General features: G+C 31.0%; 6 protein-coding genes across 8 annotated transcripts; 2 read left to right on the forward strand and 4 right to left on the reverse strand.

The window, feature by feature from the left end:
• Positions 1–14: 14 nt before the first annotated feature.
• LOC145955932 (uncharacterized) lies at positions 15–1,968 on the reverse strand. The gene is made up of 2 exons (XM_083071461.1): positions 1,552–1,968; positions 15–225 (listed from the first exon to the last, which is right to left on the reverse strand). Exons 1-2 carry the CDS (start codon positions 1,966–1,968, stop codon positions 91–93), a joined length of 552 nt encoding a protein of 183 aa, XP_082927587.1. The 3' UTR covers positions 15–90.
• Positions 1,969–2,616: 648 nt separating this feature from the next.
• Positions 2,617–4,211, reverse strand: LOC109798747 (uncharacterized). Of its 2 annotated transcripts, none has more exons than XM_020359134.3 (2): positions 3,868–4,211; positions 2,617–3,468 (listed from the first exon to the last, which is right to left on the reverse strand). In XM_020359134.3, the coding sequence occupies exons 1-2, from the start codon at positions 4,015–4,017 to the stop codon at positions 3,019–3,021; spliced, it is 600 nt and encodes a 199-aa protein (XP_020214723.1). In that variant the 5' UTR covers positions 4,018–4,211; the 3' UTR covers positions 2,617–3,018. The 2 variants fall into 2 exon arrangements, with proteins under 2 accessions (XP_020214723.1, XP_020214731.1); XM_020359142.3 differs by having other exon boundaries at positions 2,617–3,465; positions 3,868–4,208.
• A 592-nt stretch (positions 4,212–4,803) lies between these two features.
• LOC109795159 (calmodulin-binding transcription activator 4) lies at positions 4,804–13,807 on the reverse strand. Its single transcript, XM_020354589.3, has 13 exons — positions 13,615–13,807; positions 13,058–13,189; positions 12,809–12,924; positions 11,771–11,859; positions 11,474–11,519; positions 9,907–10,261; positions 8,907–9,055; positions 8,633–8,723; positions 8,329–8,537; positions 6,920–7,599; positions 6,007–6,571; positions 5,478–5,774; positions 4,804–5,134 (listed from the first exon to the last, which is right to left on the reverse strand). The coding sequence occupies exons 1-13, from the start codon at positions 13,790–13,792 to the stop codon at positions 5,021–5,023; spliced, it is 3,021 nt and encodes a 1,006-aa protein (XP_020210178.1). The 5' UTR covers positions 13,793–13,807; the 3' UTR covers positions 4,804–5,020.
• A 3,474-nt stretch (positions 13,808–17,281) lies between these two features.
• On the forward strand, positions 17,282–18,277 carry LOC109803975 (uncharacterized). Its single transcript, XM_020365697.3, has one exon. The coding sequence runs from the start codon at positions 17,880–17,882 to the stop codon at positions 18,087–18,089; it is 210 nt and encodes a 69-aa protein (XP_020221286.1). The 5' UTR covers positions 17,282–17,879; the 3' UTR covers positions 18,090–18,277.
• A 3,102-nt stretch (positions 18,278–21,379) lies between these two features.
• LOC109800123 (uncharacterized) lies at positions 21,380–22,054 on the forward strand. Its single transcript, XM_020360830.3, has one exon. It carries the CDS (start codon positions 21,572–21,574, stop codon positions 21,779–21,781), a length of 210 nt encoding a protein of 69 aa, XP_020216419.1. The 5' UTR covers positions 21,380–21,571; the 3' UTR covers positions 21,782–22,054.
• A 1,182-nt stretch (positions 22,055–23,236) lies between these two features.
• LOC109797789 (uncharacterized) lies at positions 23,237–24,797 on the reverse strand. 2 transcript variants are annotated; one of them, XR_014432701.1, is made up of 3 exons: positions 24,331–24,797; positions 23,780–23,881; positions 23,237–23,696 (listed from the first exon to the last, which is right to left on the reverse strand). XR_014432701.1 is itself a non-coding variant. In XM_020357929.3 (2 exons), exons 1-2 carry the CDS (start codon positions 24,692–24,694, stop codon positions 23,680–23,682), a joined length of 381 nt encoding a protein of 126 aa, XP_020213518.1. In that variant the 5' UTR covers positions 24,695–24,794; the 3' UTR covers positions 23,237–23,679. The 2 variants fall into 2 exon arrangements, 1 of the variants encoding a protein (XP_020213518.1); XM_020357929.3 differs by lacking the exon at positions 23,780–23,881 and having other exon boundaries at positions 24,331–24,794.
• Positions 24,798–26,523: the final 1,726 nt, after the last annotated feature.

Raw genomic sequence — 26,523 nt, forward strand, 5'->3', positions numbered from 1 at the left:
GTTTGTCTTCTAGATGAAAGTAAATATAGTTTTCGTATTTATTGCTTCCATGCAATTACCAACAATTTGATTGCTAAATTATCAACTCTGCTAGGTTGTGAAAAACACTGAATCAGATTCACACTCGTCTGTGTTAGTCATCGAGAACTGGGCCCTAGTATGATGGTGGCTAGATGCTTCAAGCTTCGGCGCCTCCGTTACATATCTCGATGTTGAACCTTGCATCTGCATGGTAAGCAAAATTGTGATGTTGAGAAACCTTTCACGTTGTAGCATAATTTTGTATGTTTTGGTTTCCAATTTTCTAGTTTAGCCATAGACACATTCAAAGAACAACTGTTAGATAAGCGAACTGTTGTACTGCATCAACCCCCCAGAAAAGCCTCAAATTTGTTGTCAACCTGAACTTCCCAATTCCCATAAATGAGTTGCCTTTTTTTTATTTTTTTTTATTTTTATTTAATAAGCGTAATTTTAAGTAACTCTATCAACACTTCCAATCGATATTCTCATAAAAAAAAATTAGATTAAAAAAAAGAAAAACTTCAAAAGAATGTCTGTTCTAGAAGATTCATTTTGGTCTTGGATGTGGCTTTTATTTTTTAAGACAGTCTTAAATCATCACATTAATTGTGGACAGTTTTGCCCGAATGAATATAAACTGCGATTACTTAACGAAAAACTATTCCCTTACTAAATCCAACTCTATTAATTATATTAAAAAATGTTATTTTTTTTTTTATCAAAAAGATAAATCCAATCCTGTTGATTAAATGTGGCTTACTATGACCTTAACCTTTGTCACACAATCAAAACCTTTGAAAAAAATGTAATCAATTGGTCTGCCATTTCATATATGATAACGAAGAGAATGTCACACAATCAAAACCTTTGAATTCCTGAAAATGAACAATCAATTGGTCTGCCATTTCATATATGATAACGAAGAGAATGTCACACAACCCTTAAAAAATGAGGGGAAAAAGAAATGAAGAAGCCCGAATTATAGATGCATCTACCAGTTGCTATCAAGATTACCTAGAAGACTAGAAGGGAGATGTCGTATAAAAAGCATGCAAATATGTGTATGTGAACGAAACTATGAGGTTGGGCCATGAAAATGGGATGCTTTAACACCTCTCTCCTTTTGTGAATATTTTGAGAAGCTCGTGTGCAACTTTTGGTGGGGTGGTGAGAGGAGAATTCATTGGATGAAATGGGATATATCTATGGCAAACTAAAAATAGGGGTGAGTTGGGATTAAGAAGTTAGAAACTTTATATTTTTAACCAAGCTTCTTTTACTAAACAAGGGTGGAGAGTTGTCATCAAATTGAACTCTATAATAACTAAACTTTATATTTTTTAACGTAAAAAAGTGGGCCTTGATCCTAATTACACATGAAGAAGCATTACAATAGCAAGCTTAATGTTGAAGAAAGGTGGTTTTAGGCAGACAGGGGATGACACCTAATAAGAATACTACTAGCTGTCTTATAGATCTAGATTTGCATAGGTGGAAAAAAAAAACTTACAGATACCAAGTTCTTACCTTTATCATGGTATGACAAGGGAAGAAGAGTGCGTGAGAGTGAAGCAGAGAGAGATGGATGGAGACGCATACGCATTGGCGAAGGGTTTCGTGGAACACTATTACTCGACATTCGATACCAATCGGAGCAACCTTGCGAGGACGCTTCAATGCTATCCTTCGAGGGTCAGAAGATCCACTGATCCAAGGCTCCCACAACATCCTCGCCAAACTCACTTCCCTTCCCTTCCAACACTGCCACCACTCCAAAACCACAGGGAGGCTACTATGTGTTGAATGACATATTCCGTTTGAACTATGCATGAAGATACACTGTTGAATATGCAACAAGAAAGGCCATATTAGTTTGCCTACAGCTGTTTTGCTCCAAACATCTGCAATTGAGAATGGGTTCTTTTTGGTTCGTGTTGAACGCATAATTGTTTAGATTTTTCTGTTGCGATTGGTGAAAACGCTTTCAAGGATAAATTGTTGTCAAGGATTGATGCAAATTGGGGGTTGATAACTTTGATATATTTGCTTTCAAAAGACAAATTTTACCACCAAATATTGATTTGTGCACGCCTTATGTTTTTTGTTATATTTGATTTTATTGTCAAATTTTAAATGTTAGTTTTAAATCGCAGATGACCAGCACGAGTGAGCTAGCCATAGCTTGATTATTCTCTTAGATCAAGGAATTTCTTTTTCCATCAGTAGTGAAATTCAGACTTAGAGTGGTGTCATAAACATTGCTCAGTGCTCAGCGGTTAATGCAGAATATTCTGTCAGTTTCTGCTATTACCTGACCAAATCAGAGTTCAGGTACACTGTTGCCTTCCTGATTTCTCCTGCTATAACAAACTTCAATACAACACTACGAGGTTGCTTAGAATGCCAGCTGGTTCCTGTCCTCTTCACATAGTTTGGTGAAAAAATACGGTGAAGATACATAGTGAAAACATAGTGATAACAAAAACTTAAGTATACTACAATAGATATTGTTGGTGTTGATTTCCATCCATAATTGGAGGACTATTTTGATAACATGTATTTTACATTTAATTCGAATTTTTCAATAATATGTATATTATTGAAATAAAATTTCAATTTCATTAAAAAATAATATTAATAGTACAAATTATACTTAAATTTTGTTTTTTGAGAAATTGCACTCAAATTTTCTTTTTCCTTTCCCTTTGAACTCTTGGTCAGAGTCTGTATAAAATCCAGGTGCCCTTTTAAAAAAAGAAGCGTCCGTAGAAATTGAACTTTTCCATGAAATGACTAAAACCCCACCAACATGACAATTTGGAAACAATGGTAATGCATGAATATGCACAAGAAGACTCAAAACCTATTAACAGTTGAAAACGCCACAAGAAGTGGGATTATGAACATTGGGAGGGAGAGCTGCAAATCCATTCCCCTCATTATCATCTTGAACCAACTGAGAACGGATCAAGCACTTAAAGAAAACGGCAAGTTTCATTCGTTTCCTGTCAATCCATTGTGAGACATATCTGGAATCCCCAGAGAAGGAAGGGATGAAGATTCAGTTGAATTTTCTTTGTCATCAGCTTCCTGGCCATTCACGTTTGGGACTTTCACCATCCCTCTTAGCATATTTCCAAAGGATCTAAAAGGGTGGCTTAGTCCATCTTTCACCCTCAAAATAAGAGAGACCTCTGATAGTTGCCAAGTCACAGTGAGGACAATCATCACCGAAAGAAGACAATGAGTTATGAAGTTCTGCCTCTTCACCTCCTTCAGCTCTTTCACTATCTCATCATTTTCACTTCCCTCAGCATCCTCATTTTCGCCTTCTGTTTTCTGAATTACAGAAGCCACCGGCTCAGAAGAACTAGGAACACTCGTTTCATCCTCAGCATCCTCATATTGCTCAACTATCTCATCTCCTTTCAACACTTTCAACTGCTAATAAGTTAAGCACTCGTTTACCAATCTCAACCATTTAAAATATTCAATACATAACAATGATAACATCAATATTAACATAAGGTTAAACTATTCATTTGGTCATTACATATTTTTTTGTTAACTAAAATTTAAAATGAGAATAATTATAGGAATTAAACTAATATTAACCTTCAAAAATATTAATCTTGACAAACTATATAAATAAACAAACATCATACGTAAGGGTAAAATTTGAAACTAGTTTTGAAGATAATCGAGGAAGAAGAGAAAATAGATGTATTCATATGATGTGCATGGCAGTAAATGCAATATTGCTGATATGCAAAAGAATGAGATTTGTGCGATTGTGGTTGTGGTTGTGGGAAAGTAAACATGAATTGCAAATAAGAATGATACCTGAGAGACAGAGAGAAGTTGGGCAAGAGCGTTTTGGTATTGAGTGTCTGTGTCATGGCTATGGAGGGATTCATGGACTTTGTTGGTGTTGTCGTGTATAAGCTTCTGAATTGCCTGGTCGACGAGCTCCAGCCTTCGATCTTTTTCCATAGTCACCGGAGACAAATGCTTGCTTAGAAACGAAAATATAAAAAAAGGGTCACCCACCGCCAAGAGCTCTATTATTATTATTGAATGAAATGAAACGCACAAGAGACGTGGCCTTTTGGTTTTGGTTGTTCGGTCTTCTCCTAATCTCTAGCGTCATCCAACCTTGTAAGTGGCCTTAGTGCTACTTACCTTTTCATGGGAAACATCTATACACAACTCAATGACTTAGCCTCACCACAAAATAAGTGAGAGGGTGGGGTCCTTCTGTTGACTATTCAATCTTCATCTGTGATCCTTGACATCCATGAAATAAAAATATAAAAATATTGGTCCTTCAGCAAATTTATTTTGCCATCCATGTAAGAAGTTAAACTTATATGTTCTATTTATTATGAATTATTACCCTCAAATCTTCCTTTCATTCTCACTCCAATACTTTAAAATAAAACCTTTTTTTTTCTTCCACTTTCTAATATCCATACATCTAATTTATATAATTATCTAATCAACAGGTGATATTATTATTGAATTGAAGAGTGATATCTTTGTACATTTTTGTTTCAAAAGCTCGATTTAGTAGAGGTTCACATTGGATTGATGATAAATCTCACTCATGATTATCTTTATTTAATTGTAATAAACATGACACCAGTTTAATTTTTTACAATTAATTTACAAATTCTTTATTTAAAATCAGATTAATATCTTAATATTTAACATTTTTTTATTTGCCTGCCCAACAGGCTGGTTGTCCAGTTCTACCAATGAAAAAGTAAGACAAATAAATAATATAGAAACTTACTCCACTTAATTTGAAACCCTATCCTACCAGCATTGAAGCCATTTGTACATAAAAAGATAAAGTATCCATCGCCATTATCACTATATACAACCTATACTAATTTACAAACTAAAACCTCAAGCTTATTTTACACATCCAAATACACAACACAAGGTCATATAAGCGGTGAAGCCAGAAATTTATCACCAGAGAGAAATAAAACTAGGAAGGCCTGAAAGCTTCCCAAAATTGATACAAATCATCGTCTTCTATTTTGAAAACTTCCTCTTCCAAATATGATAATGGTGCTTCATCACTCGTGCTGCCACGTTCAGTCTGTAAAAGAATCAACAAGTTATGCATTGCACAAAAAAAGTTTATTTGAAAGAACTCTCTTATTAATTTCTCGAAAAACTTAATTTTAATTTATGTATAAATTAATTTTAACTTATAGAAAAAATTATTTCATTTTTTTATTATTTTACTCTTTTATAAGTGTTTTTAGAGAAGCTATTTAAAAGTACTCTAAGTAATAAATATAGTGTGTTGCTACTTGCTATCTTTACACTTATCTTATTTCTGACTCACATTAAAGAAATGGACAATGAAAGCTTTAGTCATAACAACTGGTGGTATCCCAGACCTATAATTTCTATTTTACGTTGATTAGTTTATTTACCTTGGCTTGACGATACAAGTCAAGCAAGCGTCTATATTGCTGACGGGCACCGGTATAATGGACCATGGAAAGCACCCGCTTTAAAGCGTTTTGAATTGATGCATATACTTTCTCTTTTCGGAACACGTTCAGAAAATCTTCATCATCACTTTCATCTTCATTTGTCTCCATTTCTTGTTGGAGAATTCGTAAACCAACTCGTTTTCTCCTCCATCGTAGCACAACCTTGTCCAAGATTCCAACTGCCCATAATATTAACTTGTATTGCTTCCGAACCTGATATCCCCTCACACAAGCCTGCCCAAATCAAGATAGAAAAGCTAAGTTTACTAGTAAGTTCTTGATGTATGTATGTGCATGTTTATAACTATTACTTTTATCTCCCCCTTCTCCTCGTCAATTTATAAATAAATTTATTCACTTTACGAATTGTCTGATAGTGTTAATATCCATCTACGTGCAGAACTCTTGTAATTCAAATAGTACAGGAAAAACTGAAATAACAACATAACTTCTATTACGGTATTACCTGTATCTTAACTACTTTCTGGCGCAATGCTAAGAATTCTTTGCGACCTTTCCAACCTCGATATTTCTTCTGAATTGATAAGGCCGCTGAATTGTAATCACGCAAGCTCCGAGGACTAAATTGTAACATAAGCACTGAAATGTCATCATCAATGCAGCCTGCGGTGGCAGCAGCAGCAGCTTCTCTATCTTTCCGTTTTCTAAAAGAATGTTCACGAAAAGCAGCTTGTATCCGTGCAGCTGCCTGAGCTGCATTTCTGACAGCATCCAAGGAAGCTCTTAGTGAAACCTGATCCTCACCGGCCACAATATTTTCCTCAGAGACACGTTTGACAGTTAAATCGGCTTCACGCTCGGAACATCCTTTAGACATCTCACTCTCCTCCAGGGTGAGGGATGACAGATGGCTTGTTAGGTCTACCTCTGAAAGATAACCTGCCAATCCCTTATGGCCATGGCTGGCTGCAATAGAAGCAGCAGTTTTACCAGTTGGGTCTTGTGCACTTGGATCTGTCACTGCTCCAGCAGATGCACCAGAAGCTATAAGTGAAGCAACCATTTTTTCCCTACCATATTCATGGAATAAAACCATTCAGTGACTCAACATTCAAAACACTCAGAATGGAACAGATAATTTATAAAGGCTTCTAAAATCAAGAGTTTTAATCTTTGATAGGATCATCGTTTATGACAGAATTTGGTCTAATATGTTTGATAATTTGAGAATACCAAAAGAGGCCTCGGTAAGAAGTATTAATCATATGGAGGACAGTCTGACCAATAGAGATAGGGGAAGACCAAGGATAAAGTAAAGGTTTCTAAACAAATTTTAGCAAGCATATTTTATTTAAAGCTTTGAAACAAAGATGCTATCACCATTGCATATCAATATCAATAACTCAGTTTTCTATTACCTCCCAAATCGTGCAGCCCAATGAAGGGCCGTCCATCCATTTATGTCACGGAAATTTATATTCACACCACAACTGAGAATGGGGTTCAAGGCCCACGTAAAACCCAACCCAGAAACCATGTGTATAATCCCCTGCTCTTTCTTTGACAAAGAACAGCCTGTCCCTTCATCTCTTTCATGGGATCGGCTAGAAAGCCAGAGATGCAGCCTATCCTTCAGCAGCTCTTCAAGAAGCCAGTCAACAGTGCCAGATGATGTTCCAGTGCCAACTAGAAGAGTGTCTATAATATGGCTCCATGAATCATCATCATCGTTCTGTTTTGTTGAAAGATGACTTCCACATTCTCTGTTGTCACCCTTTTCAGTTGAAGCAGAAAGGAGCATCTCTGCAAATCGAACAAGTAATAACAGATCTTCTGGACTTCTACTGCCTTCTGTTTCCAATGAATTACAGGGAGCGCAACTACTACTCTTATTTCGAAACTCAAACTCTCTCCCTTCACTGCATGGTATCCTATTTCCTGAAGTAACACATAAATTCACCTTTCCAAGAAGATCGGAGGGAGCTTCACAACAAATTACGCCATCCTGAATTATCTCAGCAGGGACTTCAACATCACCAAACATACATGCCCAGGTTGAATCCGAGTGATGGCAGAGAAATGACCCAATAATGATCACCTATGCATATAACTTGGAGTTTAGGATACAAATATAGACAGCATCAATAATATCTATCATATCATACATAAAAATTAAATAATAAAAGTTCAAAAGGAAAGAGTAGAGACAAAGTATATGCCCCTGTCAGGTGAGCGAAAATTGATAAAAATCAATGGATCCATATTAAAATTGGGAAGACTTTTTTCTACTCTTCGTTTTTATCGTACCTTTTTTTCATCTTCTCTCTTTTTTGCCTTAGCAATTTGAACAAAAATTAAAAAAAGATTCAGTTACTTCTATTTTAGTAACATCTTTTTTTATTATTATTATTATTTAAGAGGACAAATTAAGTGGATAAAATAAAGAGAAATGAGTTTTCTTTTTTATTGACTTTTTTATTCCAAAAGAAAAGATCAAACAAATAGAATAAGTAAATACATAAAAAAGATAAGCTAAAATTTGGTGTTCACAGACCTAAATGGTTAAGTATTGAAATCAAAAGCTTAGAGCTTGCATGACAACTCCCTAATTATTATATATGTAATCACGTAAAAACAAAATAAATGCATACATATTTGAACCATCGCTGTGTATGCATTTTAAAGCTCCTTAGGAACATAGGTAAATCTAAGCAGTAAGCAACCAAAAGCAATAACATTCCCATCATTCAGCAGGTAACATTCACTAATGCAGACTCATAAATCATTACATAGGACATAATATGTGTTGAAATTAAAAGGCACAAACCTTTGTAGCCTCAGTGGAATAACAGAATTCTGGGGAGACTGCCTTAATTATAAATTTTGGTTTCTGTACAACAGTCAAGCTTGAATCAACAGCCAAAGGTTCTTGAATTTGGATTTGGTCAAAATATGTTTCATAAGTTCCTGGAGTTTCTACCAGAGAAAATGGAGAAAAATTGATTCCACTATTGTCTTGAGAAAATGAGAAAACAGCTGCCAATATGGGACATCAAAGAGAGATGAAATAAATTTCATTATAAGCAAAAAAGGGAAGTTGTCAAGTAAGTTAATGTAGAAATAAGTCATACAATTTTCAACATTTTTACTGTTGGAGTTTAGCCAGTGATTGTTTTCCAGGTTGGCAGTCATTCCTCTTCCTGAAGAAAATAATGACTTTTCCTGTTTTAAGCAGAGAGATTTTATTTCTTCACAAGTTGCAAAAGAAAAATTAACACAAATAGCATTCAAATTACAGCTTTAAAATTCTTTCAAGAAATGCAGAAATATGTAATTATTTGGAAACTTCAGCAAAGATAAATTATAAATTCATAACAGCATGAAGTATGTCTTGGGAATACTCACGTTTTCAAATGCCTCATATGCATGTTGATCTGGTAATTTAGTCATAGATGAGGGCTTACACGATTCCAGCACCTTTTTCCAGTATATAGGTTTTTCGTTTCCATCAAGAGCATCATCAAGTAAGTCATGATAATTTGTGCCACTGTCATCTACACAAAATCCATTAGTTTTAGGAGATTTAGCTTTTCTCTCTTTACAGTTGATGTTTCATTATAAATGGATATAAAGAATTTGGAAATAAATCGAATCCAATATAAAGCAGAAAGTTTGGAAAAAATAAAAGATAAAAGTTTGCATGGATGAATAACTAATTTACAATAAACACTTCAATAATCAATGTCTCAAATTACAAAACTTTTTTTTTAATTTAATTGCACACAAGAGGATAAACAACTTTTACATAATGTAACATGGAGTTCTGTGCATTAAATATTTAAAGACTGTTCTGCATGGTTAATATATTTTTATGAAGATCCCTTAAGCTCCTAGAGTGGTTCTAGATCAAGAGACCTGATTGCAAGGCTGTTGTTTCAAACCTTTTATTTCTGGTTAGGTGATTCACAACAATCATACTACACTCTTTTAAGATTCACATGAAACAACCAGCATATAACAATTGGGGTATTAGGTTTCACCTAGACAAAATCTATCATACAGAAGGGTACCGTTACCAAATTAGAAGAAAAGAAGATATGGTCATACATATGGCTATTATAGCCTCAGACAACTTAAAATAAGCATGTGATTATTTGAACTCAACAGTCACAGCAAATTAGCTGAGGGTGGAAGAAGCCACCAGCATATGTTACATAAGTAGAAGACAAACATTTATAACTGAACAAATCAAAACAGTGAAACCACAATATAAGGTATAAGTGTAAAATAGGGATAATAACTCAAATGTTTCACTAACTTCAAACATGTATTAATTTTATCCACCCCTTCCCCCTCCTTCCAAAAAACACATTAATTCTTAACGGCTCAAGTTTGTCTATATTACCTTGTCTTGCATTATATCCATGATATGGTTGTACTTCATCATTTGGTCCAGAGGAAGCTGCAGATTTATCTTGCTTATAAACCACCCTTTGATCTTGACATGAGGTCAAATTAAGCGCAATTTCATCGAAGCTGTCATCATTCAAGCTAAGCTGTTCTTCCAATTGGCGCAAGGCTTGAGCGTCAGACGTAACTTCTAAAGACCCAGGACTAGAGAAATTCTGATTAGGTTCACATGAATCACCAAACATGGATGTAGTCCCTGGATTGTAAGCAGAATACGAGCTATGACTTTGACTAAACAAAGGAGAGGAACCTGGTGACAATTGTGAGACAGGTTCAGAATTGGATTTCCCCTGTAAAATGTGAGTTTAAACAGCAATGTCAAACTCAATCTTGGGGTGCTGATACAATTCCAAGCAATGAAAGGAAGAGTGATACTGTAATCTAAAGAATAAGATACAAGAGGAAATGGTCCTTTATACTGAGAATGTCTCAGTTACTGTTGTTTTTAAAAAGGTCCCTTTCCACTACAGTTTCCCCTATTTAATTACCTAACCTAGTAACTGCCTTAAATTAACCCTCTAGCTATTTGTACAGTTTATTCCTTCTGGAATATACCCTCCAAACATTGTCCCCTCCAAAAGATGGTCTTGTCTAATGGCTAACAGCAGCACAATGAAACAATCTACTAATTGCAAATGGTGAATGTGACCAGAAAATTGCTATTCAGAGGCACCAAATGATGATTCATATGAAGATTTGAATATATCTTCGTTTGAAGTCATAAAAAATCAGAAAATCAAGTATTTAGTTCCAGAAAGCAACAAAGCATTAGAAAATGAATCTTTAATAACAAATTTAAATAACTAATCATAGACCACACTAGAGAATGGCTATCCAAAATGAACCTGGTCTTAAAATTAGGCGCAATTGCAAGTAACATGTAGGGGGGAGATCAATATAGTTAGAGAATAATATCGCTGAGCATAACGCTAAGTACATTCAAAAGGAGCATATAAACAAAGTTTCAAGAAGTTACGGTATTGCAAATGTCCAATTCATCACAATTTTAGCTCTTTGATGTACATATTTGGAGTAATAATGTAATAACTATTTTGCAATATATAAAATATAGTAATAGATGAACAGAATTTGCTTTGGAAATACTGATACACATCTTTATTAATCGTAGTTTTAGAACTGAAAAACAAGCGAGAGAATTGAACTTTTAGAAGAAATAAAAACAGCTCCCAGGCTACTATGCAAGTCATTTACACTTTTAGATAAAGTAAAGAATTAAAAAATACAGAAACATAGTATTCGTAAGAAATACTACAGAGGGTGAAATTTCATAAGAAAAACAAATAAACTAAATTATTTAATTGAAGTTCCAAATGTGAACATGGAAAAGGGAGGATGTGCTTAAAGTAACATTTTAGTTTTCAGAAACAGGGTAGGACCATAGGAGTGTAGGGCAGTGAGCAGTGAGATGTGTTGCTCAAAAAGGGTTCCCACAGCAGCAAGTACCATATTATATTATCTGATATCATGATCTGGAAACTCACCTCACTTGTTTCTCTGTAATGCACAAGAACAACATGCTCATATTCCCTGTCAAAAAAGAAAAGTGTTTGAGTAAATATGAACATGCACTATAAACAAACATGTCTTAACATTAGTTACATACTTACATATACTGAAGGTTGATTTTGTTTTACAGTGAAGATAATTTTATCTTTGTAATATTAAGTTACCTTCGGTATGAACTTTGTAAGCTTGTATGTAGATCTTAAAAACTACAACTAGTAGTGGTAATCTTAATAATACGGTTTTTAGTCAGCAAATAGTTAAAATCTACTCACGGCTCCAACATCCAATAGCTCCGTCTCTGAAAAGTACGGTTCTCCTCTCCATGTGCATAGTAACAATTTAGGATTTCAACATTTCCAACCTAACCATGCAGATTATATGATCAATCAAATCAAGAAAATTAATACATAGAATTCTATCACAAAATAAATGTTGGCACAAAGGCATCAATATAGCAAAAATAAGTGAATATTTAAAAACAAAAAATGCTCAATACCAGTAAAACTATTAAACAATAAATCGGTTACATCTCAGTGTTCTGTTACAGCTCATGCACATAGAATGTTAGACAAACAAAATACTTGCTGTTTTTTTCAAAAGGTTTTTGGAAGCTATCTGTGGTACAGAGAAGATTAGGAGATAGGTTTAAAAACTCAATTTCCAATAAGGATCTTTAATAATCCTGTTTCAATATGTTTGAGATTTGAATATTTCTTCCCAATATTTTAGTAGATTTGTGGACTGTAATTTCATCACTCAGATCTTTAAACTTTTGCATTTAAAGCAAGAAAGAAAAATTTAAAAAAAAAAAAAAAATCCAAGTACAAATATATCATGCATACAAGATATAACAGCAACAATGTCAATTTTTTATTATTCAATTCAATTTCCTCTAATAAATAAAAAGGAAAGTGATGATGATGAAGAAGCTCAAATTTGAATTGGCATGAAAACTTCAAGCTATTAGTATGGTACAGATATTTTATGTTTCATCTTCTTCTCTTTTTTTTCTGCATAGTTCTTAGAGTGCAAATTGCAAATTAGAGTGCAAAATGGAGCATTTTCATAAAACATAAAGCATGTCAAAAGTGGTCAGATGGTAGTGGGTGACAGGAGCTGTAGCAAGACAAATAAATGTCAAACATAAAAAGACAGCCTAGTACACAAGGCTCCTACTTGGTGAGGTTTTGGGAAGGTAGATATATGTAGCCTTATTTCTAGAATTTGAACCCGTAACCTTACAGTTGCACCAAGCCTCACCCTCGTGAAAAATTTTAATGATCATAACACTAAAGACCCTTTTTACAGACCTTAAGCCGTTCATGTGCTTCTCCCACAGTTCTGCCATCTTTTTTCTTCCGCCAGTTATGACCATCTTTACGGAAGAATCGCAAGACTCTTCTATTAAACAGAAACAGGGAACCACCTGTTAAGAAAGCCAATCAGCAATGCTTCTAACAATCAGCAAGACAGTAACACATAATCCAGTAACAAAACAGAGTCGGAAAAACCTTCCTTCATTTTTTAACAAATTTTAATAAAGAGAAGGCAAATGTTACCAGCCGGCTGATGAGGGGGCTGGTGGGTGAACTCGCACTTTTCGTGATTCCGTAAAATGTAAAGCACTTCCACAGGTTTCAGCCATCTTTTCTTAGCTTCTTGAAACAGATCATCGATGTCGTACTCCAAACCTTCCATGACAATGTCCAATTAGTCCACCAATTCAGAACTTATTGACTCTGTTCCCCCATGGGGACCATACAAAACTTTGGCAAAATAATAGTGACCAGTGACCACTCTCTGATTGTTGACTAAGAATTAAGAACTTAATCCTCCTTTCTATATGCAATATACCAAACAATTGTTCCTCAAAAAAAGTTGTGTCTTGCCCAAAGTAAACAATAGGACCGAATTTCTCACGAAAAGGTGCAAGGTACTATAAGCTAGCACAAAGTTGAACCAACAGAGACGAAAAGACGAAAATCAAACGAATGAATTTGAGCTCTAACATAGCAGAGTATTACCGTGAATGAAAAGACAGCATTGTAGCAATTAGAAAAAGCACGGCTAAGCCCTATGGAAATTGAAAAAGCTGAAAGGAGCAACTAGGTTTTACCAGGAGGCATAGTAATTGATCGCGTGAAGGAGAAAGGAACTAGAATTGAAGAAATTGCATTTACAGAACTGAGAATAAGGGCCTGTTTGGTTGAGCTTGAGCTTCTCCACCAGCACAAGCACTTTCTTATTTTCTCACTGACATAGACACCATGCCTCAGTTGAACATTTGGTGACATTTCATTTTTTATTTATTTATTTATTATTTTACATCCCTAATGAATTCAGACCAATCCTCTTCCTTCCTTTACTTGTACCTTTTTTCTTTTGTCCTTTTATGCAATTCTTTATCGTCTCATATTTATCATTCTATATACATTTTTAGATATTTCTTTTAGTGTAAATAATGCATGTCGGAATAATATTTCCAATATTTTATATTCAAATTTTATTACCATATTATAATTTTAATTGATAAAAATTGTATTTAAGTAGAATTTTTTAATCATAATTAATATTGTTTTTAATTAAAGTTAAAAATTTACTTTAATGTTTTTATTTGTATTTAATAAAAATTTCATTAATATATATTTATGTATAATATCAAAGCAAAACTTTAATTTTCAATCAGAGAATTACATTTAATTGTATTAAGTTTTGTCCAAAAAAAAACATTATTACTGTGATATGACTTTGAATAACATACTATTTGATTCCTAAAAGTACATGTTTATGACACTTTAATTCTAGAAAATAAGGAAACTCAAAAAGAAAATCTTTAAAATTTTAGTTATTTTGTTTAAGTTTCTAAAAAATAATAATTTATTATTATTTTAGTATCTAAATATACATTAAAGTAGCATTTTTTTAGATAATATTTTATAATTTTAAGAATCTTTTTTAAATTTTAATACTTTCAGAAATTAAAGTGTTAATGATATATATTTTAAAGGATCCAAATGATGTTTTATCCTATAATTTATTTATAAATTAAATTTATTTTTTATTCATAAATATGATTGATACAGTATCTTAAATTAATAATTAAAAAATAATTTATATTCACGTAATTTCTTATGGTCAACCATTATTTATTTATGTTAATAAAGGTAGAAATTAAATTTGTAAATATGAAGTCAACCCTCAATGTCATAATGCAAGTCTTCGAATCAATTGACTTGGTTAAATTAAGATATATAGTTGATGATATAATTTTTTCTAAAATATTTTTTATTAAATTTATTTTCAATAATTTTTATGAATATATGTGGTTCGTGTAATGATTGTACTTACATATATAAACAAAATATAATTTGAATTGTTTATGAAAGTGTCGGAAGACAAGAAGAACCGTAACAAAGAGAGAATTATAGACAAGAAATGTCCTGATCAGAAAAATTCGTTGGAGAGTTTCTTCTTATTAATTTGCTTTTTGTTTATAATCAAACATATTTCTTTATGAATAATTAGAGATAAACTTATTTCAAAATATTGCTTAATATTTTCTAACAAAATCGTCTACTTACAACAAATGTGTAATGAAGAAATCGAATTCGATTTACAGGACTAACAAAGTGTAAATAGCAATTGTGTTTTTCAATTATGTCGTCGGTAGAAAGTTTCATGTTCCGTACAATTTTCACTATCGAGTGAAGACATGAAAATATGAACAAATGCAAATAATTGTGAGACACGTGAACCTTTTTTGAGAAGGAAAAATTCTACACGTTTAGAAATATGTTTTGAAACATATTTCGAAATTAAAAAAAATTATAAGATATTAAATTAAATAATTATTTTATAATAAATTTATTAAAAAATATCAATATTTTATACATTCAGACACTGATTCAAAAAAAAAAATTTGGGCCGATGAAGCAATTCTTTTTGAGAAGAGAAGTGCTATATCTTTCAAAGACTATACGAACAACGGTCAAAAATTTAAAACATTAATGCTTTTTAATAATTTTATTATTAAAAAATTATTTAATTTAATAGAGCGGTCAAAATTCAACGCTCAACCACTGATTGTGAAAAACATGCCCATTCAATTACTATCATCGTTTTATATATAGAAACTCTTAATTATTTATTTTTTACTAAAATAAAAAAATTTAATTTATTTGATTATAATAAATTTAATTTATTTATATATTTTTTCTAAAATTATCTTTATACTACTTTTCTTTTATAATTAATAATTATATATCTTCTAACCAATAAAAATATATGTTTTATACTATTTTTTTCATAATTAATTTGCATCTCTTTCCTAATCATTTAGAGTATATATTTTTTAAAGAGTTTATAATTAATATATTTTATCAAATTAAAAACACATATTAATTAGAGATATTTTAGTCTAAAAATAATTAATATATGAGATAATATAAATTAAGTATTATATAAATAAATAATTATTTTAAGTCAGGTATTATAAATAAAAATAAAGGTAATAACATGTATCACTTTCTTTGTCTTTTAATTTTCTTTTCTTATTGACAATGTTTATAATCTTTTTTTTTTTTATATTTATTAGTCAATGTTTATAATATGTTTGGATAAATCTCTTTATAAATATTTTTAAAAAAGAAGTTTTTTTTTCGTAAACTAAAACCATATTGTATAAATTAATTTGTAAAATTTTTCAAATTAAAGTCAACCTAACAATTAAGAAGTAGAAATACATCCATGAGAACCTAATCCTCTTGAAGTCGTCGAAGAAAAGAGCCGAAAAACTTATCTGAGACATACCCTACATCATTTGCTTTTGAAGTCGAAGTTTGTTGATTTTTCCTTTTTCATTTGGTCCAATATTTGCTGGAATAAGTAACTATTGGGATGCACGCGTATATAATAGAATGCTTAATTTCAATCCAAAAAGAAAAAAGAAAATTGCAACTTGCTCATTGCAACTATACTCCTTAAAAAAATCAGCTACTTATAACTATAAGAATATACCAAAAGAAAAGATAGTGACTTTGAATAAGTATATTAGCAATATTTAATTTGCAACATTAAGCTAAGTGTGTTTAAGAGGGATTAAACAAATGAAGGTAAAAGAAAATCAAAGTCAAGTCTATTGATGACAAGAGATCATCCATAGAATTACGAAAGTGATGAAGGATTAGTGAGCACAAACTTCTTTTTATCGTGATTCTGTTCATATGGCTGGACTATAGTATATACTATATGGTGGTAACAGTCTAGGGAATAATAATTAATTAAGAACATAATTAGACATCTCTTCAGAGGAATCATATGTAACAAAAATTAGATAAAAGTATTAATATTGTAGTTGAATTGTTCATGTTATGATTTTATCTTTTATTTTCAAATTTCTTTTTTACGTTAAGATTTTATATATTCCTAAGTCATGCATAGCCTAAAATATTTTTAAAAAATTTCGATTTTTTTTCTTAGTCTTAATCCATAGAAATATCGAATATGAAAAGTATATATTTTATTGACTAAATGATACTGATGAAACCAAATTTTACTACGAGGAAGAGACTAAAGAAGCAACCAAGAAAGCTTCAAATTAAGTAAGAAGAACAAAACTAACAAATACACATAGCCACATGTTACTTTACATAGTTGAACTACCTCACAAAACATAAACTATTCCTTAAAATAAGTTTAAAGTAATCCTATCAACCTTATCAAAATAAATCACAAAACTAACCCTTAAAATAACTGCTATAAAAAACCAATTTTGAACAGGCCAAATCCGGGAACACCAGTTCGTTGGTTTTAATAAATTTTTAGTCGGTATGGGAAAATAGTTTGTATTTTCTTTTTTTTAGTTTAATCACACATTTTCTTATTCATATCTCTTGATTTCACAAAGTTTACCACCTAACAATTTTATGTAATCTTATGATGTTATTAATCAATTGGTTAATTACTAACATATATAACACGTTAATTGCTTAATGATGTGGTGCATTATTAGCTTTATTATTATTATTTTTTACCCATTTCATTAAGATTTGATAGATCCAAAATTTTTATGGAGCTAGCAAAACAAAGGTATTGAGGAGATGTGAAGATAAAAGATTAGATCTATGTTGGTAAAGATAAATTGGTGGGTATAATGAATTCCTTTCTTGAGGATGAAATAATGGGGGAAGCACATAGATAGTTAGAATTAGCATGAGAAGCAAGTTATCCCTAATCCAAAGCAGAATGAGAAGCGGCACGTGAAGTGAATCCAAGGTAGCTTAATCATCCAACCCTCTACCCCATATATATATATTCAACCGAAACACATGAATCAAGCAATAAGGATTGGTTTGAAGTTTGAAGGAGTGTTGGAAGAATATAATGTTGAATTTTGGGCCAGTGGTTGTGGCTGTGGTCCTATACGTGCTTTTAATGCCTGGGTTGCTTTTTCAGGTACCTGGTCGCACAAGGTGCGTCGAGTTTGGAAACTTCCAGACAAGTGGTGCTTCCATTCTCGTTCATTCTCTCCTCTACTTTGGTCTCATTTGTCTCTTCTTGATCGCCATTAAGGTCCACTTTTACATAGGCTAACAACCACTTCATCTTGGTCAACACTATAGACTATATTATATTCATCTTTTTTTTTATGTTTCATTTCCTACACTTTGCTATGTTCTCCAGTTCTTATTCTAAAGTAACAACTACGTTTGTATTCTCTTTCGTTTTCATGCTTTTGTACTCACTTTAATATGCATTAGTCTTATGTTTTTGTTGAGAGAGATGTATAACTCCAAGTTCAAACCTTTCTATACTATCATATAAGTACGTTTCACTTTCACACACATCAATCCACGGTGCTGTCTATATTTATATCTCCATCAAATTACTCTTTTTTTTTTTTTTTTTTTTTTTTTTTTAAATCTATTTTCCTTGTCTAAAAGACTAAAATTATTATACAGATCTGCGACTAATTTGCATTTTTTCACCAAGTAATGTTTAATTTTGTATATTTATATCTCCGACTAATCTGCGACTTATATTTATGTCTCCGTGATTTTGTTGTCTAATTTTTGCTTTTATAATTTTAGTTTTAAATTTTTTAGAATTTAAAATTTTAGTTTTACCACTAAATAGTTGTTTCATTAATCATTAAAATTATAACATTGATTATGATTTGACATTAAATGCTATAATAATTAATATTCATCTAAACTATACACTAACCTCTAACTTTTCTTTAATTACTAAACTAACTCTAGTAATATATACTAATGAATCCTTTACAAATTATATTTTTTAACTGAAATTAATTTAATTATGATATTATTCCAAAGCGTAAAAAAAAAAACTTATATCACTTATAAGTTTAGAATTCAAGGGTAGATTATAAAAAAAAATTCTCTTTTATGAAAAAATCACTAAATTGTATAATAGTAATCATTAATTGTTAATTATATATAAATTATCAGTAATTTGTATAATAATTAATTCGTTACTAATAATAATAATAATAAAAAAGAGTACTTACATATTACCAGTTTTTTATTTTTTTTTGATTTTGCGATTCAATATGAAAATATATTACTATTAGGGGTTGTTTGGTACATGAAAAAAAAATTATGCTTAAAATTATGATTCCTGAGAATTATAAAAATTTGTTTAATTGATAAAAATGTTTCTAAAAATATTTTTAAATGTTACTAAGATTTTTATTACATTAAATAAATAAATAAAGATAATATGATATTTTTATTGTATTAAAAATTTATTTCAGTAAGGTTAGTTTCCCACTTCTCTATAGGAATATTTTTGTGAGAAACCTATTCGAAAACTATTTCAAAAAATAATATTTCTTTGAAACATTATTTTTTAAATAAAGAATCAAACACAATAAACTAGCATTTTTTTATATTAGATTCTTAAAAAAATAAAAATTTTCACATATCAAATACTCCTTTAAAATCAATTTAATAGTAAAAATTGTGAGATTTTAGGTTGGAATCCTAATGTGTATAGTTATAATTATGATAGGTGAAGCGTTTTAATAACAGTTTCCCCTCTTCTCTGTTAGACGAACTGGGCTCGGCCTAATAACGCAGCTCTTTTTTTTTTCCTACTCATTCGTATTTTTTAAGGTGGATCCTACACTACTTTTCATTGTGCTTTGGGCCTGGTCTGCTTTATAATCCACTTGTATTGACTTACTCTTTAAATTCATATCATATGTTTTTTTTTTTTTTTTTCCGCTAATAGCGGTGACTAATTTTCTCGCTACGTTAGAGGCACCTCAAAGGGTAGCGTAACTGGTCCCAAGATTTAACGCAACTGCGTACACAAGACATGATTCGAACCCCTAACCTTGCTTAAGCGTGTCACGCTTGGAGTTAAATTCATATCATATATCTAGTGTCTAGATTTAAAATTTAATTATAATTTAAATCGAAATTACACAAAACATATTTATTAATATTCAAGAAATTATTATTTTTTACTTAATAAAATCACATACGAATAAACTAAGAATTAAGTATGTGAGATAGTTAATATATTATTGAATCACACTATAGCCAAACAGCATCGATATATTTTCAACGCTTTAGTGTACAAACACATGTTATCATTATTAATTACTAAAAGCAACAATGGGTTACTTCTTCGTGATTTGCACCACTTAACATGGTTTTATTGAAAGACGCACATAATGAACACAGTTTCAAAGATGCACTTATCCTTCTTGTTCTAACAATTCTTGGTTGGTCTAGCAATTCTTTACTCCTGCACATAGGCAAGACAAACTAGATAGCATGAAACGTGAAAGCTTTATAAAAACAGATAATTTCAATAGAGAAATAATAATACTCGTACAAAAAAAAAAGAGATAAGAGGGAAAATTTTAAATTGCAATAAATGATAAAATATAGAGAAATAAACAAAAAAAAAAATGATATCGTACATATATCATTACGCATTTCAATATAACGAGATTGAATATATAAAATAAAAGACTTACCTGCCATTCCCATGGTCCTTCGTGTATCGCCCTTGAGAAGCAATGCAGCAACTATTGCAAGTGGTTGTGATATATTATTATACTTGGTTTTGGAGAGATGAAATTTGATTGATACACAATTTTTGTCTCAAGGATTAAATATCTTTATTTAAAATAAAGAAATCAAAATTATAGATCAACAAAAATAGATGGATCATAAAAGCAGTTTCATCTTATTTTAAAAAGTAATTAAATAAAAATAATATGATATTATAATTAAAAGTAAAATAAAAATAAAGATGTTTTTCTTAAACCAAATAGTTTCTCCTAAAATACCTTAGATTTGATATTCAATATTCCTGATCATGCATATATTCTCGATATGGATTTTATTTGTTTAATATTTTCCAAGAATATATGTTATTCATCACATTAAGAAAAAATAAATAAATGCTCTCACCTTGGAAAAATATTCCCATAAACAATTATCTCAATTTATTTCTTGTTCGTACTACTATAAAAACTTCAGTCACTACTCCCAGTCAAAACTGTGATGTCCAAATCTCAAAACTTAATATTTTCATAAGCAAACAAAAAAAAAAAAAAAACTTTAATTAATCTCCTCACTAAGGGTACAGGGTAACGTGTCTTCCCACTCAACACCAATCATATTTTCATTCATCTCTTTTCAGCTACAGAGACAAAAACTAATTGATTCGATCTTATCTTGTAAGTAGCAAGTTCCATTAATGAAAAGCCACACCAAAATCTAGATTAATGATATGTTGGCACGTAATGGTTGCTTACTCTAATACTACTCATCAAACACCTCACCAGTCACCACTGACCATGACATGCACCCAAACCAAAACTAACTATTTCTATATTTAGTGGTTGCTACCTAGCTAGTAGCTTACCCTAGTTATTTCACAATTTGTCATTAATTCACTTGGATTTTAATCGATTCCATGATCTACATGACATCTTCAATTTCCTAATTATTCAGCTTCTAGTGCTTTCATTTGCCTTCCATCAGTCATTGGTTATTGATTGAAATATTGTATCGGTAGCATAGCATTTTTCTATGGCGGATTGGGGTCCAGTAGTGATAGCGGTGGTGCTGTTTGTGTTGCTGAGCCCTGGTTTGTTGATTCAATTGCCAGGGAGGAACAGAGTGATGGAGTTTGGGAACATGCAAACCAGTGCAGTGTCTATTGTGGTCCATACAATCATCTTCTTTGGTCTCATTACCATCTTTCTTGTTGTTATTGGTGTGCATATCTACGCTGGCTAATTAGTCACCCCCCACTCATTTATTTTGTCAAGGTTTAATAATTTTATGTGTTGTTATTCTTTTAATACCACTTCTCATGTCCTCATGGAATATTAAAACTATAGTTTTTCCTTACCCTTTGATAGGGACAACCTTGGATTGGATAGAATCATAGAATGGAATCACCTTCACACATTCATATCATATGGGTTGGTTTTTTTTGTTTTGATGTTGGTCGTTTTATACAATCAAATTAAGTACGGATGGATCAAATTGGTGTTTTATGTTTGCATATTTGTTTTCTCCTCATACTGAATCCCTCCCCCTAGTATAGTTGAAAACAGAGAAAAGAAAGGAACAGAGTCTGGTGTTATTTAATAGTATACATAGTGATTTGATTGATTATAGTTGGATTCTCGCACTGAACCCATAATTTTTTTTTTTAATATTATTAATGGCTATAATTGTTTTAGTTTATGTGAAACGATAGCCCACATCAGTTTCCTTTGTTAGTAAAAAATATATATATTTTTTGTTTTTGTTTTAATCGGGTTTATAATTAGGAAAATGTTAATTGGTACGAAATTATATGCACAATATTTTATAAGAATTGAAGTTACGTTATTTCCATCTTAATTATTTTATATTTAAATTTATTATCTCTATTGGTCTATCTAATAAAATACAAATACATGTCTTTGTATTTTTCGTGTGAAATCTTGTTGTACGAATAACAGTAATATAATTATATGTTACAATATTTGTTCCATGATAAGGCTACTAAAACATAAGTTTTAGATTCACTAAAAAAAAAGTTATTCATCAGTAGTTTTTAATTATAAATTAATAACAGGTCCAATGTATAAACCATTAAAATCGATCTCATGGTAAAAGTTGAGATAGATATATAAAGAGTTAAATTTAAAAATTTTCAATTGATAAAAAAAGTTTAACAAATAACTTTCTTATCTAAAATTGTTATGGTATGGAGGACAATCCCTAGAGAATTCATATCTCATCTCGACCCAGAATATATGAAATTTGTATCCTGCCTTGGGCTTATATAATTTCCAACAATCCCGAAATAGTCATAATAATATATATAGTATAAGCACAATCCCTCCATATATGACGTATCTTTTGGTACTAAAAGCTACAAATAAAATGCCGAGAGTTCAAAGGGTCCCAAATCATGTCCTCAATCGGAATGGGGGTGTCTTGGAGGTGCACTCATGGCAAAATCTGAAATTTTATTTTGTTTTAATTTCCTCAACTAACCCATAATTAAAAATTGAAGTTCCATAGAAAATGTTTAAAAACTTTGAACCTATATTTTCAAGCCACTTATAATACTCATGGCACTAGAGATTCCACAGCATTTATTCAAAAACTGATAAATAAATAAAAAAACTACTTTGTTTAACAAGATAAAACTACAATTGGAAGCATGAATTGGTGACAGTTGCAAGCAAGGAATTATATATGGGCAACAATAAACCATTAATTAACTAGCCTTCCCATGCAAATTGAATAATATTGGCTGCTACAGACATTATACACAACAAGCATCCGATTCGAAAACATGTTTCTTGATCTGGTACAACCCCTGTTCTCTTCTCAGGAGTCAAATCATATTTTTCCTTCTCTTTTTACAACTAAACAAAAGGAAATTCAACAGCCTAAGCTTGAGAATTTAACAAATAATTGACAACGGAAGAAGGAAGCTGGGAAGAACCATTGAATACCAAGGTACGTAGTAGTAAGCAGTTCTTCAGAATTCTACTTGCCCATTTCTAATGCACAGAGAAATCATATCCACCCATTTCATAACCACATCAACTAAAAGGAGATCCATACAAGCTCCCATAGGTTGCGTGAGGCACCATCCTAGTCCTCATTTTCATTCTTTATTTCTCACTTCACATAACCTTCCACGCTGCACAACAAATTAACAATGATTTACCAATAAGAATATCCAAAAACAAATAAACTAGTTACAAAATTTACTCAATTACTCACTTTATATACAAATTCGGAACCATTTAAAAAATAACTAACACAGGCTCATTGTTATTGAGAATTTCTACAATTGCTGTGGTGGGTGGGGATGCATCAATATTTCTGCGTTACAATTTGTTTTACAATCATATAAGTATATAACATAATGCTAATTTCAATATAAAATTAAATTAAACACAAATTTGTTGTAATTTATTATTTAAAATCCATTTTATCTGGTCCAACCAAAATACAAAACTTCAATTATAGAGATCCTTTCTTAGAACCAAACAAAAACAGGTCAAAAAGAGAACTTTCTGGTCAAGAAAAAAGAAAAACTCATAAATCATAGATTCATAATACATAGCAGTTCGTTCTGGTTTTCTGGTGTTACTCTTCCAATTCTATTTATAACGTAAAGATTTATTATATATAAAACTCTATTCTTAATTAAAAAAAAAAAAACAGAGTCAAAATTATATATAAGTTTTCTCTTAATACTAACTCATCGGAAACAAAAACATCATCAAAAATCATAGACCAAATACTTTGATTTGGTTTCATTGTCTCACCGGGAACGTCCTTCCGCGGCGGCGAGGGCGCGGTGGCGTAGCAGAGAATGGAGCGGCCGACGACGGAGATGGTGGAGACGACTCCGGCGACGTAGAAAATCATGACCAATCCGAGAACCCACGGCATCAAGACGAACCCAATGAAGAACGTGACCGATCCACACAGCATCAAAGCCAGGGAGATTCCGAGCAAAAGGGAGGCCAAACCCGCCGGCGTTATCTGAGCGTGTGGCCGCGCCGCCGCCGGAGCATCGTCGGAGAAGGCGACCGGCGTCGGAGGCAGTCGAATGAGGTTAAGAACGAGGGAGGAGAGTTCGTGCAAAGCTCGAGATTGCTCATCTTCGTGTCTTCTTCTTTCTCTCATGATCCTTCCTTTGTCTCTTTGTTTTCGGTTTTCTGAGGAAATAAAAAAGTGTTAGAAACGAGGCGCTTGGATAACGTTGTTTTTGTAGATGACGATAACGAGGACGAATTTTATATATAATCGTTATGCTTAGTTGACTTTTTTTTTTTTTTTCTGATTAGGATTAAAATTTGAATTTAGTAACATGCACTTATATTTATATATTATGGAAATAAAATTATAAGCAACACCAACCGTACATAAAAGATATAGTAAACCTTGGGTTTGGTTTTGGTGACGAGGAAAAAGAAAGGGTGAGAGAAATGGTTGCTTTCATGACGATAAAAAAAATAAATTAATTAATTAAAAAAAATGAATGTGACGTTGACGTGGGATAATGGATAAAAAGGGTTTTAGTTTTGGATTGGTTGCATTGAATGGAACACGTGGATATATTATATTATTATTATGTAGAAAAAGTGGTTTGGGTAGGAATGCCACGGGGGATACAGAGTACTTTATCTGGAAGGAACCTACGACCTATGATTCACATAGGAATAGGATACACGTTTTTGTTTTTGTTTTTTTGTTTTTTTATATATAAGCAAAACAGATTTATTAAGAATGAGTACAACCTACTCTAACTCATATACAAATACAATATATCAAAGAATACTTGTAGCAATTAAAAAACATAGTACCTATTTTATAGATATAGTAACAAAAGATACGACATCTAATAAGTAATTATGAAGTGATTTTCACATAAGGGCAGTGTTTAAAATATCCTTGATGATGACAGTATGTGATCTCCTACAAGTATAATATTATTAGTATATCATATTTATTTTACTTTTTTAATTTACAAAAAATATAATAACTCTTAATTCTTTATCTCACTAATTTCAAATATTTTTTATCTTTTGTATAATCAAAATTATTTATTAAATAGTATTTTAAAAGAGATATAATTAATACAATTAATAATTAAAAGATAATTTAATATATAAAAAAGGTAAAAAAAAATCTTATATATAAAAATAGAGATAGTAAAAACTAATCAGAAATAATGTAATTCAATACTATATAATTATTTTAATAGTACATGAGTGTCTGATAACACTCTTTCAAACATTATTTTTCTCTTTTTGACAATATATGTATTCATCACTACCAAAATGTGTAACTTTTATTAATAAAGAAAACATAGAGAGAGTTTTAACTGCGGTACTCATTTCATGTATATAATTTTAAGTGTAATATATAATTAAAAAAATTATCATACAATCATACATATGGGTGATACAATACTTATTATTAAAAATTATTTTTACTTATATTATAAATATAATATATATTAATATATTTTAAAAAATATAAATATAAATTATAATAATATGTAATATATATTATTAAATTTAATTTAAAATTAATATTAAAATTATATATAATTATATGTTAAATAAATTTATATATATATATATATATTATTTATAGTGATATTTTATATATTTTATTGTATGTAACATTTTTTATAATGTTAAGATAATAGCCTTATGACTTTATTTTAGTATAGAAAATTTGTATAAATCACTAAGGTAAAATTATATTTTTAATTGGAAAATCAAGTTTAAAAATTAAGTAAAAGAGTATTTAAGTCCGTAGTCTCTAATTCTTTTTCTAAATAGACATTTTAAGTTTTAGTTTCATCTCATTTATTTATTTGTAAACAAAAATCTTAAACTGTGATTGTGTCCCATTTTAATTTCATTTCAGTTAATGCTTAAAACTTGTAAATAATCATTCATCTTGAATACATTTCCTGAGAACAATACAATGAATGAATAGTG

This window comes from Cajanus cajan, chromosome 3 (genome assembly GCF_000230855.2).
Source record: "Cajanus cajan strain Asha chromosome 3, NIPB_CcT2T_4, whole genome shotgun sequence".
Taxonomy (NCBI): Eukaryota; Viridiplantae; Streptophyta; class Magnoliopsida; order Fabales; family Fabaceae; genus Cajanus; species Cajanus cajan.

Excerpts from the sequence above, each read along its gene's own strand:
- LOC109795159 (XM_020354589.3), bottom strand. The coding sequence starts at position 13,792 with ATGTCACCAAATGTTCAACTGAGGCATGGTGTCTATGTCAGTGAGAAA. Across the intron at positions 12,925-13,057 it reads GCCCCCTCATCAGCCGGCTG|GTGGTTCCCTGTTTCTGTTT; the intron begins GTAACATTTGCC and ends CTTTCTTAACAG. Across the intron at positions 5,775-6,006 it reads AGAAAGTAGTTAAGATACAG|GCTTGTGTGAGGGGATATCA; the intron begins GTAATACCGTAA and ends TGATTTGGGCAG.
- LOC109800123 (XM_020360830.3), top strand. The coding sequence starts at position 21,572 with ATGGCGGATTGGGGTCCAGTAGTGATAGCGGTGGTGCTGTTTGTGTTG.
- LOC145955932 (XM_083071461.1), bottom strand. The coding sequence starts at position 1,968 with ATGCGTTCAACACGAACCAAAAAGAACCCATTCTCAATTGCAGATGTT. Across the intron at positions 226-1,551 it reads CTTGTCATACCATGATAAAG|ATGCAAGGTTCAACATCGAG; the intron begins GTAAGAACTTGG and ends CTTACCATGCAG.
- LOC109803975 (XM_020365697.3), top strand. The coding sequence starts at position 17,880 with ATGTTGAATTTTGGGCCAGTGGTTGTGGCTGTGGTCCTATACGTGCTT.
- LOC109798747 (XM_020359134.3), bottom strand. The coding sequence starts at position 4,017 with ATGGAAAAAGATCGAAGGCTGGAGCTCGTCGACCAGGCAATTCAGAAG. Across the intron at positions 3,469-3,867 it reads AACTTCTCTCTGTCTCTCAG|CAGTTGAAAGTGTTGAAAGG; the intron begins GTATCATTCTTA and ends TTAACTTATTAG.
- LOC109797789 (XM_020357929.3), bottom strand. The coding sequence starts at position 24,694 with ATGAGAGAAAGAAGAAGACACGAAGATGAGCAATCTCGAGCTTTGCAC.